Genomic DNA, 18,250 nt, shown 5'->3' on the forward strand with positions numbered 1-18,250 from the left:
AAAAAACAAGGGAGAAGCAGGATTTAGAGAAATGAAGTGTTTGGCCTCTAAAGGAAAAAGCCTCCTGTCCGTCTGCGGGAGCCAAAACCTTTGCACGGCCGTTTAGGGCTGAATGGGTGCTTTTGCCTGGACTCCCTCGAGAGAGCAGCTCCTTCCAAAGGCTTTCCCTGTGGCCGCTGGAGCGAGCTCTGTCTGGGTCTTGCAGGTGCTGGCAGCAGGAAAGGTTTAGAGAAATGTATATATTGATTAATGAGGATGCTTTTACATTTGCTTTTTGCTCATTGTTCCTTGCAGTGGGGGACTCCTCGTTTCCCTCCCAGCAGCCAAACGTGGAACAAAGAGACGCTGGGGTTTTTTTATATCTTTGAGATGAGCTCATGCTTAAAAGAACGTGCACTTTAAATAAACGGCCCTTTTCTTCCCTTACCAGCCTCAGCAATCAGGGCAGCATACAGGCTTATTGGATTTTAAAAAAAAAAAAAAAAAAAAAAAAGACATTGTTATAAGGGACGGGGACTGAACCGTTGAGCATTAAGTTAAATTGAGCTCAGCTTGGCTTCCCGCTGTTAATCATGTGGACCTTGGGAACGGCAAAGTTATTGGTAGATGTAGTTCTGGAGAGCATCGTTTTGGGGGGTTAACGTGTTCGCTAATGAATGGATGGTGGAGCTTTTCCTCTGGTAAGGACCCTGGGTGTGGAAGTGGACTGATACCTCATTTCAAGAGCTGTTTTCAGGCCTTTGAAAGAGAGAGGTTGATGTAGATGAGTCATGAGAAAAACATGCAGTAATCTGCATTTTCAGCCAGATTTTCAGTGTGCTGCAGGACACTTGTGCTGAGTTTTGCGTGATCTCTGCGGCGCTGAGTTCTCCTGCCTGCTACAGCTGGCGCAGGCAGGAGGGTCCCGTGGATGAGCTGGGGGAGAGGTTGGGCTCGGCTCTGATTTCTTTCCTTTCTTTGGACGTTTCCTTTCTGCAGGCTTTTTCCATCGACATTATTCGGCACAAAGACTCCATGGATGAACTGTTCAGCCAGCGCAATGAGATCTTTGGGACATGTGGGGAGGAACAAAAAGCTGTTCTCCAGGTGAACCTCCCTCTGCTATTTACTGCGACGGGGGAGACGGAGCGGGGAGAGAGGCGAATTCTCAGCTCTTGCACAGGCTGAAGTAGTTTAAAATTACTCCATCTTTAGTAATTCCCACCAGCGTTAGCAGAAATCTCTTTACATTTATTACTCTCCTTTATTGCATATTTTTATTGCAGTGTTTGTGGATGGGGGGGGACAACAGAGATTTCTGAGGCTGCTTTAATTGGAATTACAGCTTGCACGCGTGGAAGGCCACCAAAGGCACCTCCTGCTCTTCCAGCTCACAGCATGCAGCTGGCGCTTTTCCTGGGCCCTTTTGCATCCCTCGCTAGAACTCTTTTCCCTCTTTTTTTAGGAGAAAACCGAGTCCCTGGTGCAGCAGTACGAAGCCATCAGTCAACTCAACTCGGAGCGCTACGCTCGCTTGGAGCGTGCCCAGGTCCTGGTCAACCAGTTCTGGGAGACCTACGAGGAGCTGAACCCATGGATCGAGGAGACGCAAGCCCTCATCTCCCAGCTGCCCCCTCCGGCCATCGATCACGAGCAGCTCAAACAGCAGCAGGAGGACATGAGGGTAAGAGGACGCAGAGTTTGCGTCTCCTGCGCCATCGGTTCTTCTACCTTAAACAGAGGCGCAGCGCTCGCAGAGGCGAGAGCACCTTTTTTCTAATTTTTTCTGATTTTTTTTTTCCCATTCTCTTCTTTTTGGGGATCCTTCCTATGTAATACAAGTGTGCTGTGAGTGTACCATGTGGAAATCACTAGTTACGTTGGAGCACTTCTTACTAAAATACAGATTGCACCCAAGGGAGCCTGGCTGCCTTCGGATCTCCTGCCTGATTGTGGCAGGGAAAACCGCTTTGTGCTTTTAGGGTAGGGAGCTGCAAAGCGAATTTTCTCAGTGGGGTCCCCCGTGGGGCTGTGGGGAGGGTCAGGAGCCGGCCGTGCCGGGGAAGGACCCGTGCCGGGCAGTGTGCCGGCGCATGCAGAGCCATAGCCATGTTAGGAAGAGCCGAGTGCCATGTGCTTGGCAGATGCTGGGTCAAGAAATCCACGGTGTGAGTTCGCTACCAGATACGATCGCTGCTCTTGGAGCGTTGCATGAAACAAATAGGCAGCGGCTTTCAATAGATTTCTAAACAAATGTATTTTTTTCCCTCTATTCCCTAGCAACTGAGAGAGTCCATTGCTGAACATAAGCCTCATATCGACAAGCTGCTGAAAATCGGACCGCAGCTCAAGGACCTCAACCCCGAGGAAGGGGAGATGGTGCAGAAAAAATACTCGACGGCTGAGGCCATGTATGCCAAAATCAAGGAGGAGGTGTGTCAGCGGGCTCTCGCACTTGACGAAGCCGTCTCGCAGTCCACCCAGGTATGCTGGCATGCAAAGGAGCCGAGTCTTCTTATCGCAGTCTCCTGGGGAAGCCACGTGCTTTGAAATGCAGTTTTATTCTGAGTGTTACAATTGTAAAACCCTTTATAAGGCACAACGTGGTCAGACACCTCCAGGGTAGTTTCCTGCCGCTCGGCGCTGGCTGCGAAAGCGGGGGAAAAGGCGTTTGAATCTTGACATAGTAAATAGGGTAATAAATTTTTACAACCTCAGTAATGATGCTTGTTCAAAGGGGCTGTTTTGGCATCCACCCAAGGTTGGAAGGGCCCAGAGAGCCTCTTGAAAGAGCTTGGAGAGATAAGTTTCATTTCTGATAAGCTGTGTGTGCAGTGAACAGCCATGGGATCCTTTGTATGGGAGAGTTAACGGTTGTCTCCAGGGCCTGGGCATCTCCAGAGAAGGTCGGTGACTGCAGGAGCAGAGGTACGAAAGGAGGGCCAGAGACCGTAGGTGCTAAAGTCCAGAAAGGGGGTGAAGAGTTCCTGCCGCTGAGGGTTTACGACCCCTAGTTATGTTTCATTTCACTCCGTGTTACCGTAGCACAGTTGGTTTTTGTCATGTCTGGGTTTTTATTTTTTTATTCCTGTATTGTGTAGTCACTTCTCTTGGTTTGCACTTGTATTAACTCCGAGTTTTTCCCCCCCACACCTCCCTCCCGTCTCATCTCTCACTCCCATTGTGGAATGTGTTATCTGTGTGTGTTGCTGCCTGTGCCCGTCCTCCCCACATGGTCCCATTTCATTCTTGTGTTGACTGCGCCCCACCATTGCAGATTACAGAGGTAAGCCCCACCACCACAGATGTTCATTTACACTCTTTCTTTGGGCTGATTCTATTTTACACCCGGACTTTTATTTCTGGTCCATGCACAGCTCAGCAAAACGTGCTTAAAAATTAACTCTGGGGGCCTGAAATCATGTTTCTGAGATGGCTTTCGTTGCATTGCCGCCTGGTCTCAGCCGTGGCCAGCTTCTGCTGAGAATGCTTCCTGCAAAGCAGAGGTTTTGCTTTCAGAGCGTTTTACAGATGCACAGAGCTTTCTGCTCTAGCTGGACTTGCCGGTTTGCTCCTGCTTGTTGGCTGAGCCAGCGCGCCCCTGATCAACTTTGCACCGAGAGCCCGTCTCCTCTCTGCTGTTAGAGCTGGCGAACCAACGCTGGTGTCCTGCAGAGACGGACCAGAGCTCTGGCAGCCAGAGTGCAGAGCTGTCCTTCTCACCAGCAGAGATGGTTTGGGATCTTTAAGGCCAAAGTTGACTTTTCTTTAAAGAAAAATAATAGTAAACCCTGCTAGACCCCCCTCACTCTTGGCTTTCTGGTTCCGCTTATGTTGAAGCCCCAGCTCCGTGGCAGCTCGCTCCTCCCCGTGTGCATGCAGCCTTCCACCATCTCCCGCTGACCCTGCCGGGGTGGTTTTCTCGCTGGCGTTGCACCAAGCGGAGATTTCCGTCAGCACCAAACACAGGCGCTTTTCCAGCAGCTTCTTTGCACGGATGCTCAAACCACCGGGCTTGGGTTTTCTTGCCACGCTGCCTGTCCACAAGAAGCGGGACAGTGGTCAAAAATGTGAATTTTGTAGGCTCGAATCTGGTGACAAATCGCTGCTGTGTTTGGTTCACAGTTGCCTGTGCCGGCTCTGTGGGTCTATATGGCTGACGTATGGTTTGAGCTGGTGCAGCCTGGGGCTGTTGGCAGCAGAGGAAAGCAGAGGCAGGTGTGAACAGGAGGCTGCAGGTTTAATTGCTGTTGCAGGCAATGTTTGTCCTCTCCGAGAGGCCGCTGGGTGCAGCGCTAAGGGCTGTTGCACACGCAGGGAGTGATGCAGCGTTGCTTAATCTCATCTCGCCCTGCCCTAATGGACTTGCTCTTCTCCAGTTCCATGATAAGATCGAGCCCATGCTGGAGACGCTGGAGACCCTCTCCTCCCGCCTGCGCATGCCACCCCTCATCCCCGCCGAGGTCGATAAGATCCGGGAGTGCATCAGCGAGAACAAAAATGCCACGGTGGAGCTGGAGAAGCTGCAGCCCTCCTTCGAGGCTCTGAAACGCCGTGGGGAAGAGCTGATCGGCCGATCGCAGGGAGCGGACAAGGACCTGGCAGCAAAAGGTATCTCCGGGTGGATTTAACAGGAGGTGCTGGCTGGGCCGGTAGCAGTGCCCCGCTTCTCCTACCCAAACCGTGGCCCCATCACTGTCGGGGAGGCTTTGATGTCCCAGGGGCGTATTTCAGAGGGTCTCCTGGCCTTAGGAGGAAGGATGAGTCCTCTGCACGCAGTTGTCTGGTGCCTGCTTCCATCTGGAGCAGACAGGGTGGTATCAGCCGGAGGAGAAAGAAGGATTTGTGGCTGCTCAAGCAGAGGTTTCAGCTCAGCTGAGCTGAGCATTCATCCTGAGCTGGTCTCTTGTGGCAACCGTTGGTGGCCCCTGTGAAATGATTTGTTGGTGTCGATTCAGCATCTAATGGAGGGAAGGAACATCCCCAGCACAAAAAGACCTGTCAACACGATTGGCACTAATTGGCACCTTTCTTGGCAGCTCAACAGCCAGCTCATGGACTGAGTGAGCATAGGCTTCACGCTAGAGGTGGCCAGAACAGAGGTTCGTTGGAGGAGAGTGTGTGGGCAAATTTGCCCTGAGCTTGCCTGTGCATAATAAAGGCTTTATTTCTGCAAGCTCGAGCTTCTCATGTCCCTCAGTATGTCTCAGAGTTAATGCTCTGATAGTCCTGGTCATCATTCCCATTTGAATATTCTCTTGGCTGTTTCTAAGTGGGAAGTGTTTGCAAAATGGTTTTGAGTTGTAAAAAGGTTTCCTTCTTCACTGAATGTTTTTGTTCCCTTCCTCAGTAATCCAGGATAAGTTGGATCAGATGGTCTTCTTCTGGGAAGACATCAAAGCTCGGGCAGAGGAACGTGAAATGAAGTTTCTTGATGTCCTGGAGCTTGCAGAGAAGTTCTGGTACGACATGGCAGCCCTCCTGACTACCATCAAAGACACGCAGGACATCGTTCATGACCTGGAGAGCCCAGGCATTGACCCCTCCATCATCAAGCAGCAGGTGGAAGCGGCAGAGGTGAGGACCGTGGGACTGTACCTCTGTCTGGAGCTTGTCTGCACCCAGCTTGTAAGCTAAACTGGGACAGATCTTAGATATGAGCATGGCCAGAGGTGGTTGTAAAACAGTTCTGTAGGCAGTCAGTCGGATTATGAAATGTTACTTCCATTGCAATTTGGAACTGCAAGGAAAAAAACAGAAGTGTATTTCACATATCCCTCACCACCACCACCACCACCCCCTGTTCCAGACAAGGAAATGATGCTTAAATCACTTTATCTGCTGCTGTTTTGGGAAGCTTATCGAGCGTGCGGTCAGAGTTGTGTGCCCACTTGTTTTGAGTGATGTGGAAGTTTGCGCAGTTCTGCTCCCAGTCTGAGTCGAAGGCATCTGAGTACTGTCTAGCGTGGGAAGTGTATATTTAGATTTTGGTTAGACCAGAGATAAGCGTAAAGCTGGATGGGCTTGGATTTGTATGTTGTTGGTTGTTTCAAATAAGTGGTGAAATCCACTTCAGGTGGATTTGACTTGACTTGGACCTTGGGGAGCAGGGATGTTTCTTTATGCTCTGCTAAGTTTGTTCTTGCTGTTTGCCTTTTATAACCATTCTGACTTTGGTTTGCAACTCTGAAGTCTCAAAACCTAATTCCTATATTGACAAAATACTCCTGTAAACAGTACATCTCTTGTAAACAACATCTTCAGCCAGGCAGTTCAGGCACACGTCAAGCTAAATAGAGATGTTCTTATTTTAGTTCCCCCAACCCCTGCGCACAGCAGCATTGCTTCCAGAGGTGGGAGCAGACCAGATTGGTGGTGGTGATGCTGGTGAGCCAGACAGCCGTCTGCTCGCTGTGTAACCTGGTCCCGGGGTCTGGTGTCGGCCAGGGTGCAGGACACCAGAGCAGGACAGACTCTCCATGCTTTAGCCCTCCTGTTCATGGGGCAAATTTGGAAGAGTGTTTAATAAAAAAAACATTTTTCTTTTGTCGCTGTGTTATATGCAGACTATTAAAGAGGAGACGGACGGCTTGCACGAAGAGCTGGAGTTCATCCGTCTCCTTGGAACCGATTTAATTTTTGCCTGTGGCGAAACTGAGAAACCAGAAGTGAAAAAGAGCATTGATGAGGTAGGAAAACCAGCAGCCTCTCCTTCAGGTAAAATCAGGTAGGAGCAAGTGGGAGCTCCGGTAGAAGAGCCTAATGAATTTTGTGGACAATCTTGTGTTCCGCAGATGAACAACGCGTGGGAGAATCTAAACAAAACGTGGAAGGAGAGGCTTGAAAAGCTTGAAGAAGCCATGCAGTCGGCTGTGCAATACCAAGATACGCTTCAAGTAAGAGGCAGGGCTGTTTGTGTGGAGTGGGTAGACCTTGGGAACGCCACTGCGAATACTCTCCCTGGGGTTGTACTGGGATTTGCACTAATGTAAAGCAGAAAACATCTCTTGGGCGAGCATTTGCAGCCTCTGATAGAGCCTGGGCTCAACAACCAGCTCCAAGGAAGAGCAGATATTTGATTGCATTTGTCTTCCCAAATCTGTTTTCATTTCTGCATGAAGCAGCAGGATGAGCCTGGCTGCCGTCAGGTCCTTGAGCTGGAAGCAGGAGAGGGAAGGAAAAAGCTTGTAAAAGCGAGTGCTGGCCAAGCAGGCATCTCTGCCCCAAAAGACAAGTTTCGTGGTTGCAGGGTGATGGAGGCACCAGCCCCGTTTCCCCGACCAGCTGCGGGAGGAGCACGCTTTGCCATTCCCTTTGCTAACGATGTCTACGCTCCTTTCAGGCCATGTTTGACTGGCTGGATAACGCCGTGATCAAACTCTGCAACATGTCTCCTGTCGGCACTGACCTCAACACGGTTAAGGAGCAAATGAATGAGATGAAGGTACGCGGGCGGAGTGGGACCAGACCTCCGGTGCTTGCTTTGCATCGCAGAGCTCATGCTCCAGTGATTCATTTTGTTCTGGTTTTTGTCCTGCTTGTTTTGGCAGGAGTTTAAAATGGAGGTTTACCAGCAGCAGATTGAGATGGAAAAGCTTAATCACCAAGGTGAACTGATGCTAAAAAAAGCTACAGATGAGACAGACAGAGACATCATAAAGGAACCACTGACAGAGCTGAAACATCTCTGGGAGAATTTGGGCGAGAAAATTGCTCACAGACAGGTAGAGAGAAGATCTGGGCTTTCGCAAGTGCGGGGTTGAAACTCGCTGGGATGCTCCCCCTCCTTCCTGACTTAAACTTTCCTTTACCTTCCCTGTCCTTGCCCAGCATAAGTTAGAAGCCGCTCTCCTGGCACTCGGCCAGTTCCAGCACGCGTTGGCGGAGCTGATGGCCTGGCTGACCCACACCGAGGAGCTGCTTGACGCGCAAAAACCCATCAATGGAGACCCAAAAGTCATCGAGGTTGAACTTGCAAAGCACCATGTGAGTACTCCCACTCTAGGTCCATTTTTAGTCTATTCCTGTTGCAGGATTTTATTTCTCATGAAGGGTTTGAGTTGGTTTGTGTCCATGAGAGCATGCAGGAATTAACAGGGGGTTTTAGAAAGGTGTCCAACATTTGCCCAACACATCTCGTGTAGGTGCTGAAGAACGACGTCCTGGCCCACCAAGCGACCGTGGAGACGGTGAACAAAGCGGGCAACGAGCTGCTGGAGTCGAGCGCAGGGGACGATGCGAGCAGCCTGCGAAACCGCCTGGAGAAGCTGAACTCGTGCTGGGAGTCGGTGCTGCAGAAGACGGAGGAGAGGGAGCAGCAGTTGCAGTCCACGCTCCAGCAGGTCGGGGACACGCATCGGGGGTATCCCTCTGTGCAGTGGATTGCTGCTGAGGGTCTGCTTGCCCCTTTGCTTTGGGGGGAAATGAAGGGGGAAAGAGTTAGAAAGACGCTGGGATTTTTTTTATGCAAGTTTTTCATCTAACTCTTAGTCCTGGACTGGTTCGGTGCCTGCCCAGAAGCATGGCATGGCCCAGGCACACCCACATGGTTGAGGATATACCATGTATACCCCTTCTTAATGTGCTGGTGCATCCAGCTCTGCCTCTTTATCTGGTTTTGAAGCAAACACAGCGTTAACCCTGGCGCAAGATCAATGGTGGCTGATGTCATCTGATCTGTGGCCGATAATATGTTCCCGAACAGGCCCAGGGTTTCCATGGTGAGATTGAAGACTTCCTCCTGTGGCTAACGAGGATGGAGAGCCAATTGTCGGCATCAAAACCCACAGGAGGTCTGCCAGAAACTGCCCGGGAACAACTCAATGCCCACATGGTAATTTCTTAGGAGAGATTTTTAATGCTTTTAATTCAGCAAGCTCCTGTCTGTCAAATATCAGCATCAAAACTTCTCCCTTCCGTATCAAATGGGAAGAAGAGTGCTTCTCTGGTCTCTTCTTACGGAGAATTTTGTACTTGATGCCTGGGACAAGCATCACGATGCTTTGACCACCTTTCTCTGCTCAAAGTGACACACTGCTGTCACTTTGGTGCCTGCCCTGAACCTAATTTTCTCGTCGCCCCGAGTCGCAGCAAGCCGCGGTCCCTCTCCGAGCTCTTTGTCTAACGCTTCGGTGACGCCTCCCTTGCAGGAGCTGTATGGCCAGCTCAAAGCCAAAGAAGACGTCTACAGTCAGCTGCTGGCCAAGGGGCGGCTGATGCTGCTGAACCGTGACGACTCTGGTTCTGGCTCAAAGACGGAGCAGAGCGTAGCGCTGCTGGAGCAGAAGTGGTGTCTGGTCAGCACCAAGATGGAGGAGAGAAAGGTAGTGTTGGCGGAGAGATGCCGTCCACGCTTGCCCCATGAGCCGGTCTGACAGCAGTTGCTCCCTGCTTTCCCAGGAGGGATGGAGCTGGTCAGGGCTGGAGAGGAGGGCTCAGGGTTATTTTTATTTTTTTTTAGAAAACCTCTCTCTTGGTTGTGCACATTGAGTTTGTCTTTCAGGTGGTGCTGTCTGAGCATCAAGCTGTTACTGGTTTTTCTACATAGTCATCAGAGTTGGTTAAATCAGACAGAAAATGAGAGTAAAATTGCGTTTTAGTTTAATGTAGAGGGGAGGTGGGAAGAAACCTCCCGCGGCTCTGAAAGGCAGGCTTTGTTGGACCTCTACAAGACAGCAGGCCAAATCCTTCTCCAAGCTGACTCCATCCTAGGCTTTTGGCCGGTGATGAGATAAAACAAGGGACGCGGTGGCCTCAGCCCAGAATAAATTTGCGGTGCTGCAGCTGTTGCCATCGAAATATCCACCTCATTTACCGAGCCGCTCTCCCCATGGTGATCCCTTTCTCAGGAAGCTGAGGGTGACGCAGCTGCTTGTGTGCCGATGAAGGTCTCCCCTTTCAGGGGCGATTCTTGTTTTGAAAGAAAGCGGTGGCTTTCACTGAAACCCCCTCCCCTTGGTAAACATGTCGCGTTCCCGGGCCGAGGCGATGAGGTTCCTGTGAGAGGGATGTTTCGGCAGGGACACAAAGGCTGCCTCTGTCTGCGAAACTCCAGATCGTGAGCTCTCACCCTCCGTGTTGTGTTTTTTTTTCCCCCCGCCTCCTTTTCTCCCTCCCCGCTGCGGCAGGCAAAGCTGGAGGAGGCGCTGGCCCTGGCCACGGACTTCCAGAACTCCCTCCAGGACTTCATCAACTGGCTCACACTGGCCGAGCAGAGCTTGAACATCGCACCCCCAGCCAGCCTTATCCTCAACGCCGTGCTGGCCCAGATCGACGAGCACAAGGTACCGGTGCTGCGAGCACCCAACGGCTCCCCGAGATGGGGATGGAGGGAGCAAGGGTAGCTCCTCATCTCCCCTGCACCCACGGGCTGCTCGCGGGCACGTCCAGCTCCCCTTACAGACAGGAGGACGTCTTTGCCTTTCGCAGGTGTTCGCCAACGAGGTAAACGCTCATCGGGATCGGATCATCGAGCTGGATCAAACCGGGAACCAGCTGAAGTTTCTCAGTCAAAAGCAGGACGTGGTGTTGATCAAGAACCTGCTGGTGAGCGTCCAGTCCCGCTGGGAGAAAGTCGTCCAGCGCTCGGTGGAGCGGGGACGGGCTCTCGATGATGCCAGGAAGCGAGCCAAGCAGGTAAGAAATGTGGGAAGGGTGCGACAGACCCCGGGGTATGGCTGGCCTTGGAGGGCAGGAGGACCCGAGACCAGAAAGGGACTGAGGACACAGCCAATGTTAAGTTTTGAACTTGGTCCTGTTTCTTTGCAGTTCCACGAAGCTTGGAAGAAACTGATTGATTGGCTGGAGGATGCAGAGAATCACCTGGACTCAGAGCTGGAGATATCCAATGATCCCGACAAAATCAAGCTCCAGCTCTCCAAACACAAGGTAGAGCTTTGCCAAAGCAAGATGGGTTGTGGACGCTGGTTGGAAGGGTGCTTCATCACGAGGGGGAGCAGGGCAACATCTCCTCTGCCGTCAGGACAGGGGAAAGGCATGTCCATGCCTACCACTGCCATGGAAAACGTTCAGCTGGGGATCTTCACGAGCACCCTGTATCTTCAGAGAGCCAAGGCCAGGCTTTCTGAAGCAGTTTTGTTTTCTCTCCGGTTCCCAGGAGTTCCAGAAGACACTGGGGGGGAAGCAGCCCGTCTACGACACCACTATCAGGACAGGCAGAGCCCTCAAAGAAAAAGCCTTGCTTCCAGATGACACTCAGAAGCTGGACAATTTACTGGGAGAAGTCCGGGATAAGTGGGACACAGTGTGCGGCAAATCTGTGGAAAGGTAAGTCCAGCCCCAGTGTTGGACCAACAGCGCTCGTTTGCCAAGGACTCTTATCAAAGGGGAGGTGATTTCATGGGGTGGGTGGAGGAGGTCACTGGGACATGTTAAAAGGAGGTGAGTTTGTTTGTGGAAGTTCACGAGGATGTTTGTTTTTCAGGCAGCACAAGCTGGAAGAAGCCCTCTTGTTCTCTGGCCAGTTCATGGATGCGCTGCAGGCCTTGGTAGACTGGCTCTACAAGGTGGAACCCCAGTTAGCTGAAGACCAGCCTGTCCACGGTGACCTGGATCTGGTCATGAACCTGATGGATGCTCACAAGGTGAAAGCGCCTTTTCCAGCCCTTCCCTGAGATACGTGTGGGGCTTGTCTTCCCCAAGAGCCAAAGAACAGAGGAGCCAGAGTTGGTGCCTTGCTGCAGAGCTGCGTATCTCGCTGCTTTGCTTTACTACGGTGGACAAGGAGGGCAAAAACCGGGGCGAACAAGTGGGAAGAAACTTTTGTGTTACTGGGAAGGCTACAGGAGCTGGAGCTTTGTTCTTCCCAGATGCTATCAGTCAGATCTGTTGAGAGTTTAGTCTTGTAAAGATGGCTGATTTTATAGTCCTCTATAAACTTTGGTCTTGGCAGTTCTCTCCAGTGTGTCTTGGAGACTGGCGCTTCTGGGTTTGGATTAGGTCATACGTTGAAATCCCTGGACAGGGCTTGGGCGTCCGTTCAAGGCAGCTGCTGCGTTGCAGCCTGAGCAGGGGCTAGAGCTTGCCTGCTCCAGGTCACGACTGCTTCTGCCAGGGTGCAAAGCTGGGGCTCCTGCCCATGTGTACCTACACCGAAACGTGCTCAGGAGCTGCCTGCGCTGCCCACCTCCCTGCCTGCCTGCCCTCCCGTCGCACCGGGTTGTGGTGGATCCCTAATGTGGGTGCAAAACCCATGTTCCAACTATTTCAGATGTGCCCCCCTGGTTTTTTGGTTTTTTTTTTCCCCTGACGTGAAATAACCCGCTGGGACTGACTAGCCCTGCTCGGCTTCTGCCCTCTCTCCTTCCAGGTCTTCCAGAAAGAGCTGGGGAAGCGCACGGGGACAGTCCAGGTGCTCAAGCGCTCCGGCCGGGAGCTCATCGAGAACAGCCGGGATGACACGACCTGGGTGAAGGTGCAGCTGCAGGAGCTGAGCAACCGGTGGGACACGGTGTGCAAGCTGTCCGTGTCCAAACAAACCCGCCTCGAACAGGCCTTGAAGCAGGTGAGCAGAAGGCTACGGGTGGAAACGGTCTCAGAGAACTTTGCCAGGCTCCAGGTTTGTGCCGGGAAGTCAACACAAACCTCCGAGAAGAGGTTTTTGCCCAGTGACTGATCTCCTGGCTGAGCAGGACACCCCAGCCCTGCAGCAGTTACCAGTGACAGCAGCAAAGCAGTGGGTTGGTAGCAGTTATTTACTTATTCTTTTCCCCAAAGAAGAGCTGATAAAGGCTGATTTGAAAAGGGAGCATGAAAAGATCTCGCCGATGTGCACAGCAGGAATAGAGCTGTGATCAGACTGTCCAGGCTGGTGTTTGCTAATGTCCAGTGCAAGAGAGAGACCTAGATTGAAGCTAAGGGGAAAAAAAAAAAAAAGGTCAAAGTCTCTTAAATAGTTTTTATGTCAAGTAGGCAATTTACAGAATAAACAACCCAGGTGCCAAGTTGGTTAGAAGACAGGTAGTTGTGCTGTTTCTAAAAACATTTAGTTCTTCAGTGCAGATGATGCCGAGGGGAGGGAGGTGTCTGGCCACTGCGGGACCCGTCTGCTGGTGCTACACAAACCCAGGCCAACAGAAAGGGCTTTTTTTTCCCCCCTTTCTTAATTTGTTTTTAGAGTCCCTTTCAGCCCTTTGTCTCTCCAGCTGTCAGCAGTGAATGGAGCAGCCCATTTCGGGAGGAGGATGGCTAACGCCTATGCTTTTGTCGCCGTAGGCAGAGGAGTTCAGGACGGCCGTGCACATGCTGCTGGAGTGGCTCTCGGAGGCAGAGCAGTCCCTGCGCTTTCGGGGAGCGCTTCCCGACGACGCCGAGGCGTTGCAGTCCCTCATTGACGCGCACAAGGTAGCGGGGAGCTCTGAAACGCAACCCGAGCAAAATTTATGGGGGAGACTGTTGCAAAATAATTCATGTGGGCCTTTCAGGAGTTCATGAAGAAAGTGGAGGAGAAGAGAGTGGATGTGAACGCGGCGGTGGGCATGGGGGAGGTCATCCTGGCCGCCTGCCATCCCGACTGCATCACCACGATCAAGCACTGGATCACCATCATCCGAGCCAGGTTCGAGGAGGTGAGTCCCACCAGGCTTTGTTCCAGGCTGACGGCGAGAGGCGGTGGTGGACGCCCCACCAAGGATGGCCGTGTGGTGTCGGTTCCTGCCCCGGGTTTCCCCGTGCCGGGCTGACGGTCGTCTCTGCGTTTCCAACAGGTTCTCACGTGGGCGAAGCAGCACCAGCAGAGACTGGAGTCTGCGCTTTCCGAGCTGGTGGCGAATGCAGAGCTTCTGGAAGAGCTCCTGGCTTGGATCCAGTGGGCTGAGACAACCCTGATCCAGCGGGACCAGGAGCCCATGCCACAAAATATTGATCAGGTCAAAGCCCTCATCTCCGAACACCAGGTGAGCCCAGTGCCGAACACGGCGGGCGCTCGGGAGGGGGGCGGAGGGGCTGTTCCTGCCCCTCCATGGAGGAGCCATGGACTTCTCTTGGAAGTCCCTATTAAAACAGCGTGTGACCCAACCGGAGCTGTCACCTGGGAGCAAAGCGAAGCCAACCCAGGCGATGAACTCGGAACGTTTGCAGATCCAAGCCAGTGCTGCGCAATAGCTTGACCACGAGCCCCCGTCGCCGGCGCTTAACGCTCCCATCTCCTCTGTGGGCTTGGCAAGTCCCAGCGAGGATCTGGAGCAACAGGAGACCGAAAACATCTCGAAACTGCAAAGGTTTTCTTGTCCCTTCTGTATTTTGACAGTCCTTTATGGAGGAGATGACGCGGAAACAGCCAGATGTGGACCGGGTCACGAAGACATACAAGAGGAAAGCTACTGAGCCCCCCCACGGGCCTTTCATCGAGAAGTCCCGCAGCAACAGTATGTGTCTGCTTGATACGCAGCTTTGGGTGAAATGTGCTACGATGGGAGGAAATGAGACGCATAGGAAACTAATTAACTTTGATTATCAATTAACAAGGCATCCTGCATTGACAGCCACCAGGAAGGCAGTTGAAACTTGTCAGGAGGCAAAAATCCAGGTGGCATTTGCCGAAACACCCGTGTTGGGGTGTGCTGCGCCTGGGGAAGCTTGTGCTGTCACTGCTCTTCTCTTTCTGTCAGTAGTTGCTTTGTGATGAGATTGTGAGGTCTTTTTTTATGTTGTTTCTTGAAGCTAGAGTCCAATGTGAATTCCCAAGTGCAAAGGGAGCGCAGGGAGGGGTTTGGTGTAGAACCGTCCATCGCCCCGTCCTACCTGGGAACACTGCATCCCTTCAGAGAGCAGCCAGCAAGGCTGTGGGAGGTTTTCTATTTGAAAAATAAAATGTATTTCATTGCTGCTCTTTCCTGGACTGCTTGGACTTGCTGAACCCATCACCACCACCTCAAACAATTCCTTTTCTCCCTTTTTCCAGGAAAATCCTTGAGTCAGGCCACCCCCCCCAGCATGCCCATTATCTCCCAGTCGGAAACAAAGAACCCCCGGATAAACCAGCTCTCGGCCCGCTGGCAGCAGGTCTGGCTGCTGGCGCTGGAGCGGCAGCGGAAACTCAACGATGCCCTGGACAGACTGGAGGAGGTAACGGCCGCCGGCTGCTCTGGGCAGGGTGGGTGGGAGCGGCGCTGGGGTTTGCTTGCCGGAGAGGTGTGAGAAGCATTTTAAATTAGTGCTGCCTCTTGAATTGCCCAGCTCTTGCAGACGGTTGCTGCTGCTTTTCTGAAAACGCCAAAAGAAAAAGGAAATAATAATTCCTGAAATATTAAGGCTGAAAACTACCTTCTGTAATTAACTGCACATTAATGAACTGCTTTGTGCCCCTGCAGTCGGTATCTGTAGAGGTAATGATGACAGCCAGGCCTGCTTTACTCCTAGTAATTAGTTTAACAATTACTGTCTATATCTTTTCCAAACATCTAATGTAATTTTTGTTTTTATTTATGCTTAACAAAGCAGCTATGCCCAGAAGTGAGTGTTTTTGTTTTTCGTTGCTTTTGCTGTAGGTCAGTTCAGTTTATACGTATTAATGTTTTTTCTTTGTTGCTTTTAACTCCAAGAATGTTTAGAGGGAAAAAAAAAAAAAAAGCGCTAAAAATTGTTGCATTACCTTGCTGTGAGCTGCTTGAGCTGGTGGGGTCATGGGAGTCCTTTCGGGGCGGGGGGATAAAAAGGGTGTTAGTTTAAATTGGAGGGTGAGTGGCTCGTCTGAGGCTGGTGGCAGAGCCGCAGGGCCAGGGTTTGCAGAGCTGAGATGTGCCCCAGCCGCTGTCTTACCTGGAAGACGAGCAAGAAATCCCTTCTCAGCTGCTTAGAGGGAAAGGGAGAGGGAAGATGCGTGCCCAAAACGATGCCAGCAATGGGTATTCCTCCCGGGCAGAGCCTGGCGAATCGTTAGGCGAAATCCCAAGCGAGGAAGCATCCCCAAATACCCGACCGGAGACGGGGGGTGTGTGTGTGTGTCTGTGTGCAAGTAGCTGATATCTCTGCGTATGTGTACGTATACCAGCGTGGGGGATGCTGCATCCCGTGTCGATGGTTCCGTGATGCGCAGTCCACGTGGTGGCTGTCGGCTACGCTGTGTGTCCTTCTGTTCTGGAAAGTCGATTTGAGTGGCCCCCTCATTAATGGGGGTCATCTGGATAAACCCAGATAAACCTTCCCAGGAGGGTGGGCAGTGAGCGTTAGCGCCAGGAGCTCGGGCATGGCCTCACCTGAAGGCTGGTGTTTTAGGGTGCTGTAGGGTGCTGCTCCTTTGGGGATTTCCCCCACTGACTCTCACGGGTTTCCTTCCAGTTGAAGGAGTTTGCCAACTTTGACTTCGATGTCTGGCGGAAGAAGTATATGCGCTGGATGAACCACAAGAAATCCCGCGTCATGGACTTCTTCCGGCGCATCGACAAAGACCAAGATGGGAAGATCACCCGGCAGGAGTTTATTGACGGCATCCTGGCCTCTAGTAAGTCCCTGCCTGCCTGAAACCAGCTCGGAGAATGGCCACCTCGGTCCGACAAGGTTGTCTCTGCTCAAGGACCGAGATGCAGACCATGCCCCGACATCCCCGGCTCTGATGAGTGAGGTCCCTGCATCGGTTGCTCATTTCTCTCTCCTTCCAGAATTCCCCACCACGAAGCTGGAGATGACCGCGGTGGCCGACATCTTTGACCGTGACGGTGACGGCTACATTGATTACTATGAGTTTGTGGCTGCTCTCCATCCCAACAAGGATGCCTACCGCCCCACCACTGATGCCGACAAGATCGAAGATGAGGTAAAGCACCAAAAGAGATGGGTGCTCGGGGGTGTTGGGGTGGTTCAGGCTGGGGGTTGGCAGTGGGAAAGGCAAAAAGGAGGAAAAGAAAAAAAGGATTGTGGTGGTACCGAGCCAAAATAATTGGCTGGTACTGACAGTACCTACCATGTTTTTGAAGGAAAGGCTCCCGAGGGCTGTGTGTTATCCAAGCAGTGCCTTGTGTTGGGGAAAACTCCCAAAATCCTGGTCCCTTACCTCTCTTGTTGGTGATGGCAGGTCACCAGGCAAGTGGCCCAGTGCAAGTGTGCCAAGAGATTTCAAGTGGAGCAGATCGGCGAGAACAAATACCGGGTAAGGCAGAGGGGGCCGAACGCTGCCCCGGCGGCACAAATCCTGCTCCCTCTTCCCACTGGGGCGGGCAGGGGAGGGGGGGAATCACCGAGGGGGTGCCCAGCCTGGCGCAAGGGGGAACCCCCCTGGGCTCCCCGGGGCGAGACGGAGACCTCGTCCTCCGGCACGCCGGCTCCTGGCGGAGGTGGCTGGGCCGTGTTTGCCCAGCGCTGTCCTCGGCCCCAGGGCGTTCCCCAAATCGGGAGAGCATAAAAGTGGCCCTGTTCTGGGACGGCCAGCCCGCCGGCCCCGTGAAACGCTGCATTCACTCCACCGGCAGCCGCCCTTGAAGTTTTCCTCGTGGATGAGTGTACCTTAACGCCTGTGTTTTTCTTAGCTCGCTCCCGAAGAAGGGAGAATAATTTCCTTAAAGAATCTCTTTGTAACGAGCTCGCTGTTTATGTTTCAAATCGTTCACCGAGGTGAACTGGTGAAACGAGCTGGCAGCAGAGCTGCCTGCTGGTTTTGGGGGCTGATGCTCCGGCCGGGAGGAGCTGAGCCGCAGTGCTCGCCCCCCCTTCCCCGGCTGCACCGGTCCCAGGCTCCCCGAGCTTCTACCTTACACCCAAACAGCATAAACCCCACAGATTTCTAACTACCTGCAGTTAACAGTTTTCATGATTATTGCACTGTTAATCCCATAAATGTTTTTCTTGTTTTTCTTTCCCCTCCTCTTCCTCTTGACTTTCCTTCCCTCTCACCCCCCCCCCCCCCCCCATCCCCTCTGCCTCCACAACTCCTCTCCCTCCGTAGTTCTTCCTCGGCAATCAGGTACAGTTTGCCTTGTGATGCTGTCTCTCACCTCTTTTTTTTTTTTTTTTTTTTTTTTTTTTCCTTTTTTTTTTTTTTTTTAACAAACGTAGCTTTGTGTGTCCATGATGCTGCTCTGTCCTTTGTTGCTGTGGGAGGATGTGATCTGTGAGCACTGCTCAGCAGAGCCTGGTACAGAGGAGTGCCCTGAGCTGGGAGGGCCACCCGAAAAAAAAGACTACATTGGGCAGAAAAAGGGGAAAAATTCGATGGAAAAAGCAGGATTTGACCAAAATGGAGATCTTTTTTTCTCTCCGTGGCTCCTTTCTTGGATACGTTGGGGATGTTGATGGTAACTGGTGGCAAATCACAGCACCC

At 52.2% G+C, this 18,250-nt stretch overlaps 1 protein-coding gene across 1 annotated transcript in view; it reads left to right on the plus strand.

Annotated features, from left to right (window-relative positions):
* The window catches only part of MACF1 (microtubule actin crosslinking factor 1), a 147,035-nt gene that overhangs the window by 119,458 nt on the left and 9,327 nt on the right, over positions 1-18,250 (plus strand). The window contains 28 exon segments of the mRNA XM_030038275.1: positions 979-1,086; positions 1,445-1,663; positions 2,260-2,463; positions 4,359-4,590; positions 5,330-5,556; positions 6,546-6,668; positions 6,774-6,875; positions 7,322-7,423; positions 7,530-7,703; positions 7,810-7,965; positions 8,124-8,321; positions 8,684-8,812; positions 9,129-9,302; positions 10,107-10,262; positions 10,408-10,614; positions 10,747-10,866; positions 11,096-11,265; positions 11,423-11,582; positions 12,308-12,502; positions 13,213-13,341; positions 13,422-13,565; positions 13,704-13,892; positions 14,246-14,363; positions 14,900-15,063; positions 16,276-16,438; positions 16,596-16,750; positions 17,009-17,083; positions 17,876-17,893. Of these exon segments, the coding sequence (XP_029894135.1) occupies positions 979-1,086; positions 1,445-1,663; positions 2,260-2,463; positions 4,359-4,590; positions 5,330-5,556; positions 6,546-6,668; positions 6,774-6,875; positions 7,322-7,423; positions 7,530-7,703; positions 7,810-7,965; positions 8,124-8,321; positions 8,684-8,812; positions 9,129-9,302; positions 10,107-10,262; positions 10,408-10,614; positions 10,747-10,866; positions 11,096-11,265; positions 11,423-11,582; positions 12,308-12,502; positions 13,213-13,341; positions 13,422-13,565; positions 13,704-13,892; positions 14,246-14,363; positions 14,900-15,063; positions 16,276-16,438; positions 16,596-16,750; positions 17,009-17,083; positions 17,876-17,893 (4,311 nt within the window).

The sequence above is a fragment of the Aquila chrysaetos genome, chromosome 16 (assembly GCF_900496995.4).
Source record: "Aquila chrysaetos chrysaetos chromosome 16, bAquChr1.4, whole genome shotgun sequence".
In the NCBI taxonomy this organism is placed as follows: Eukaryota; Metazoa; Chordata; class Aves; order Accipitriformes; family Accipitridae; genus Aquila; species Aquila chrysaetos.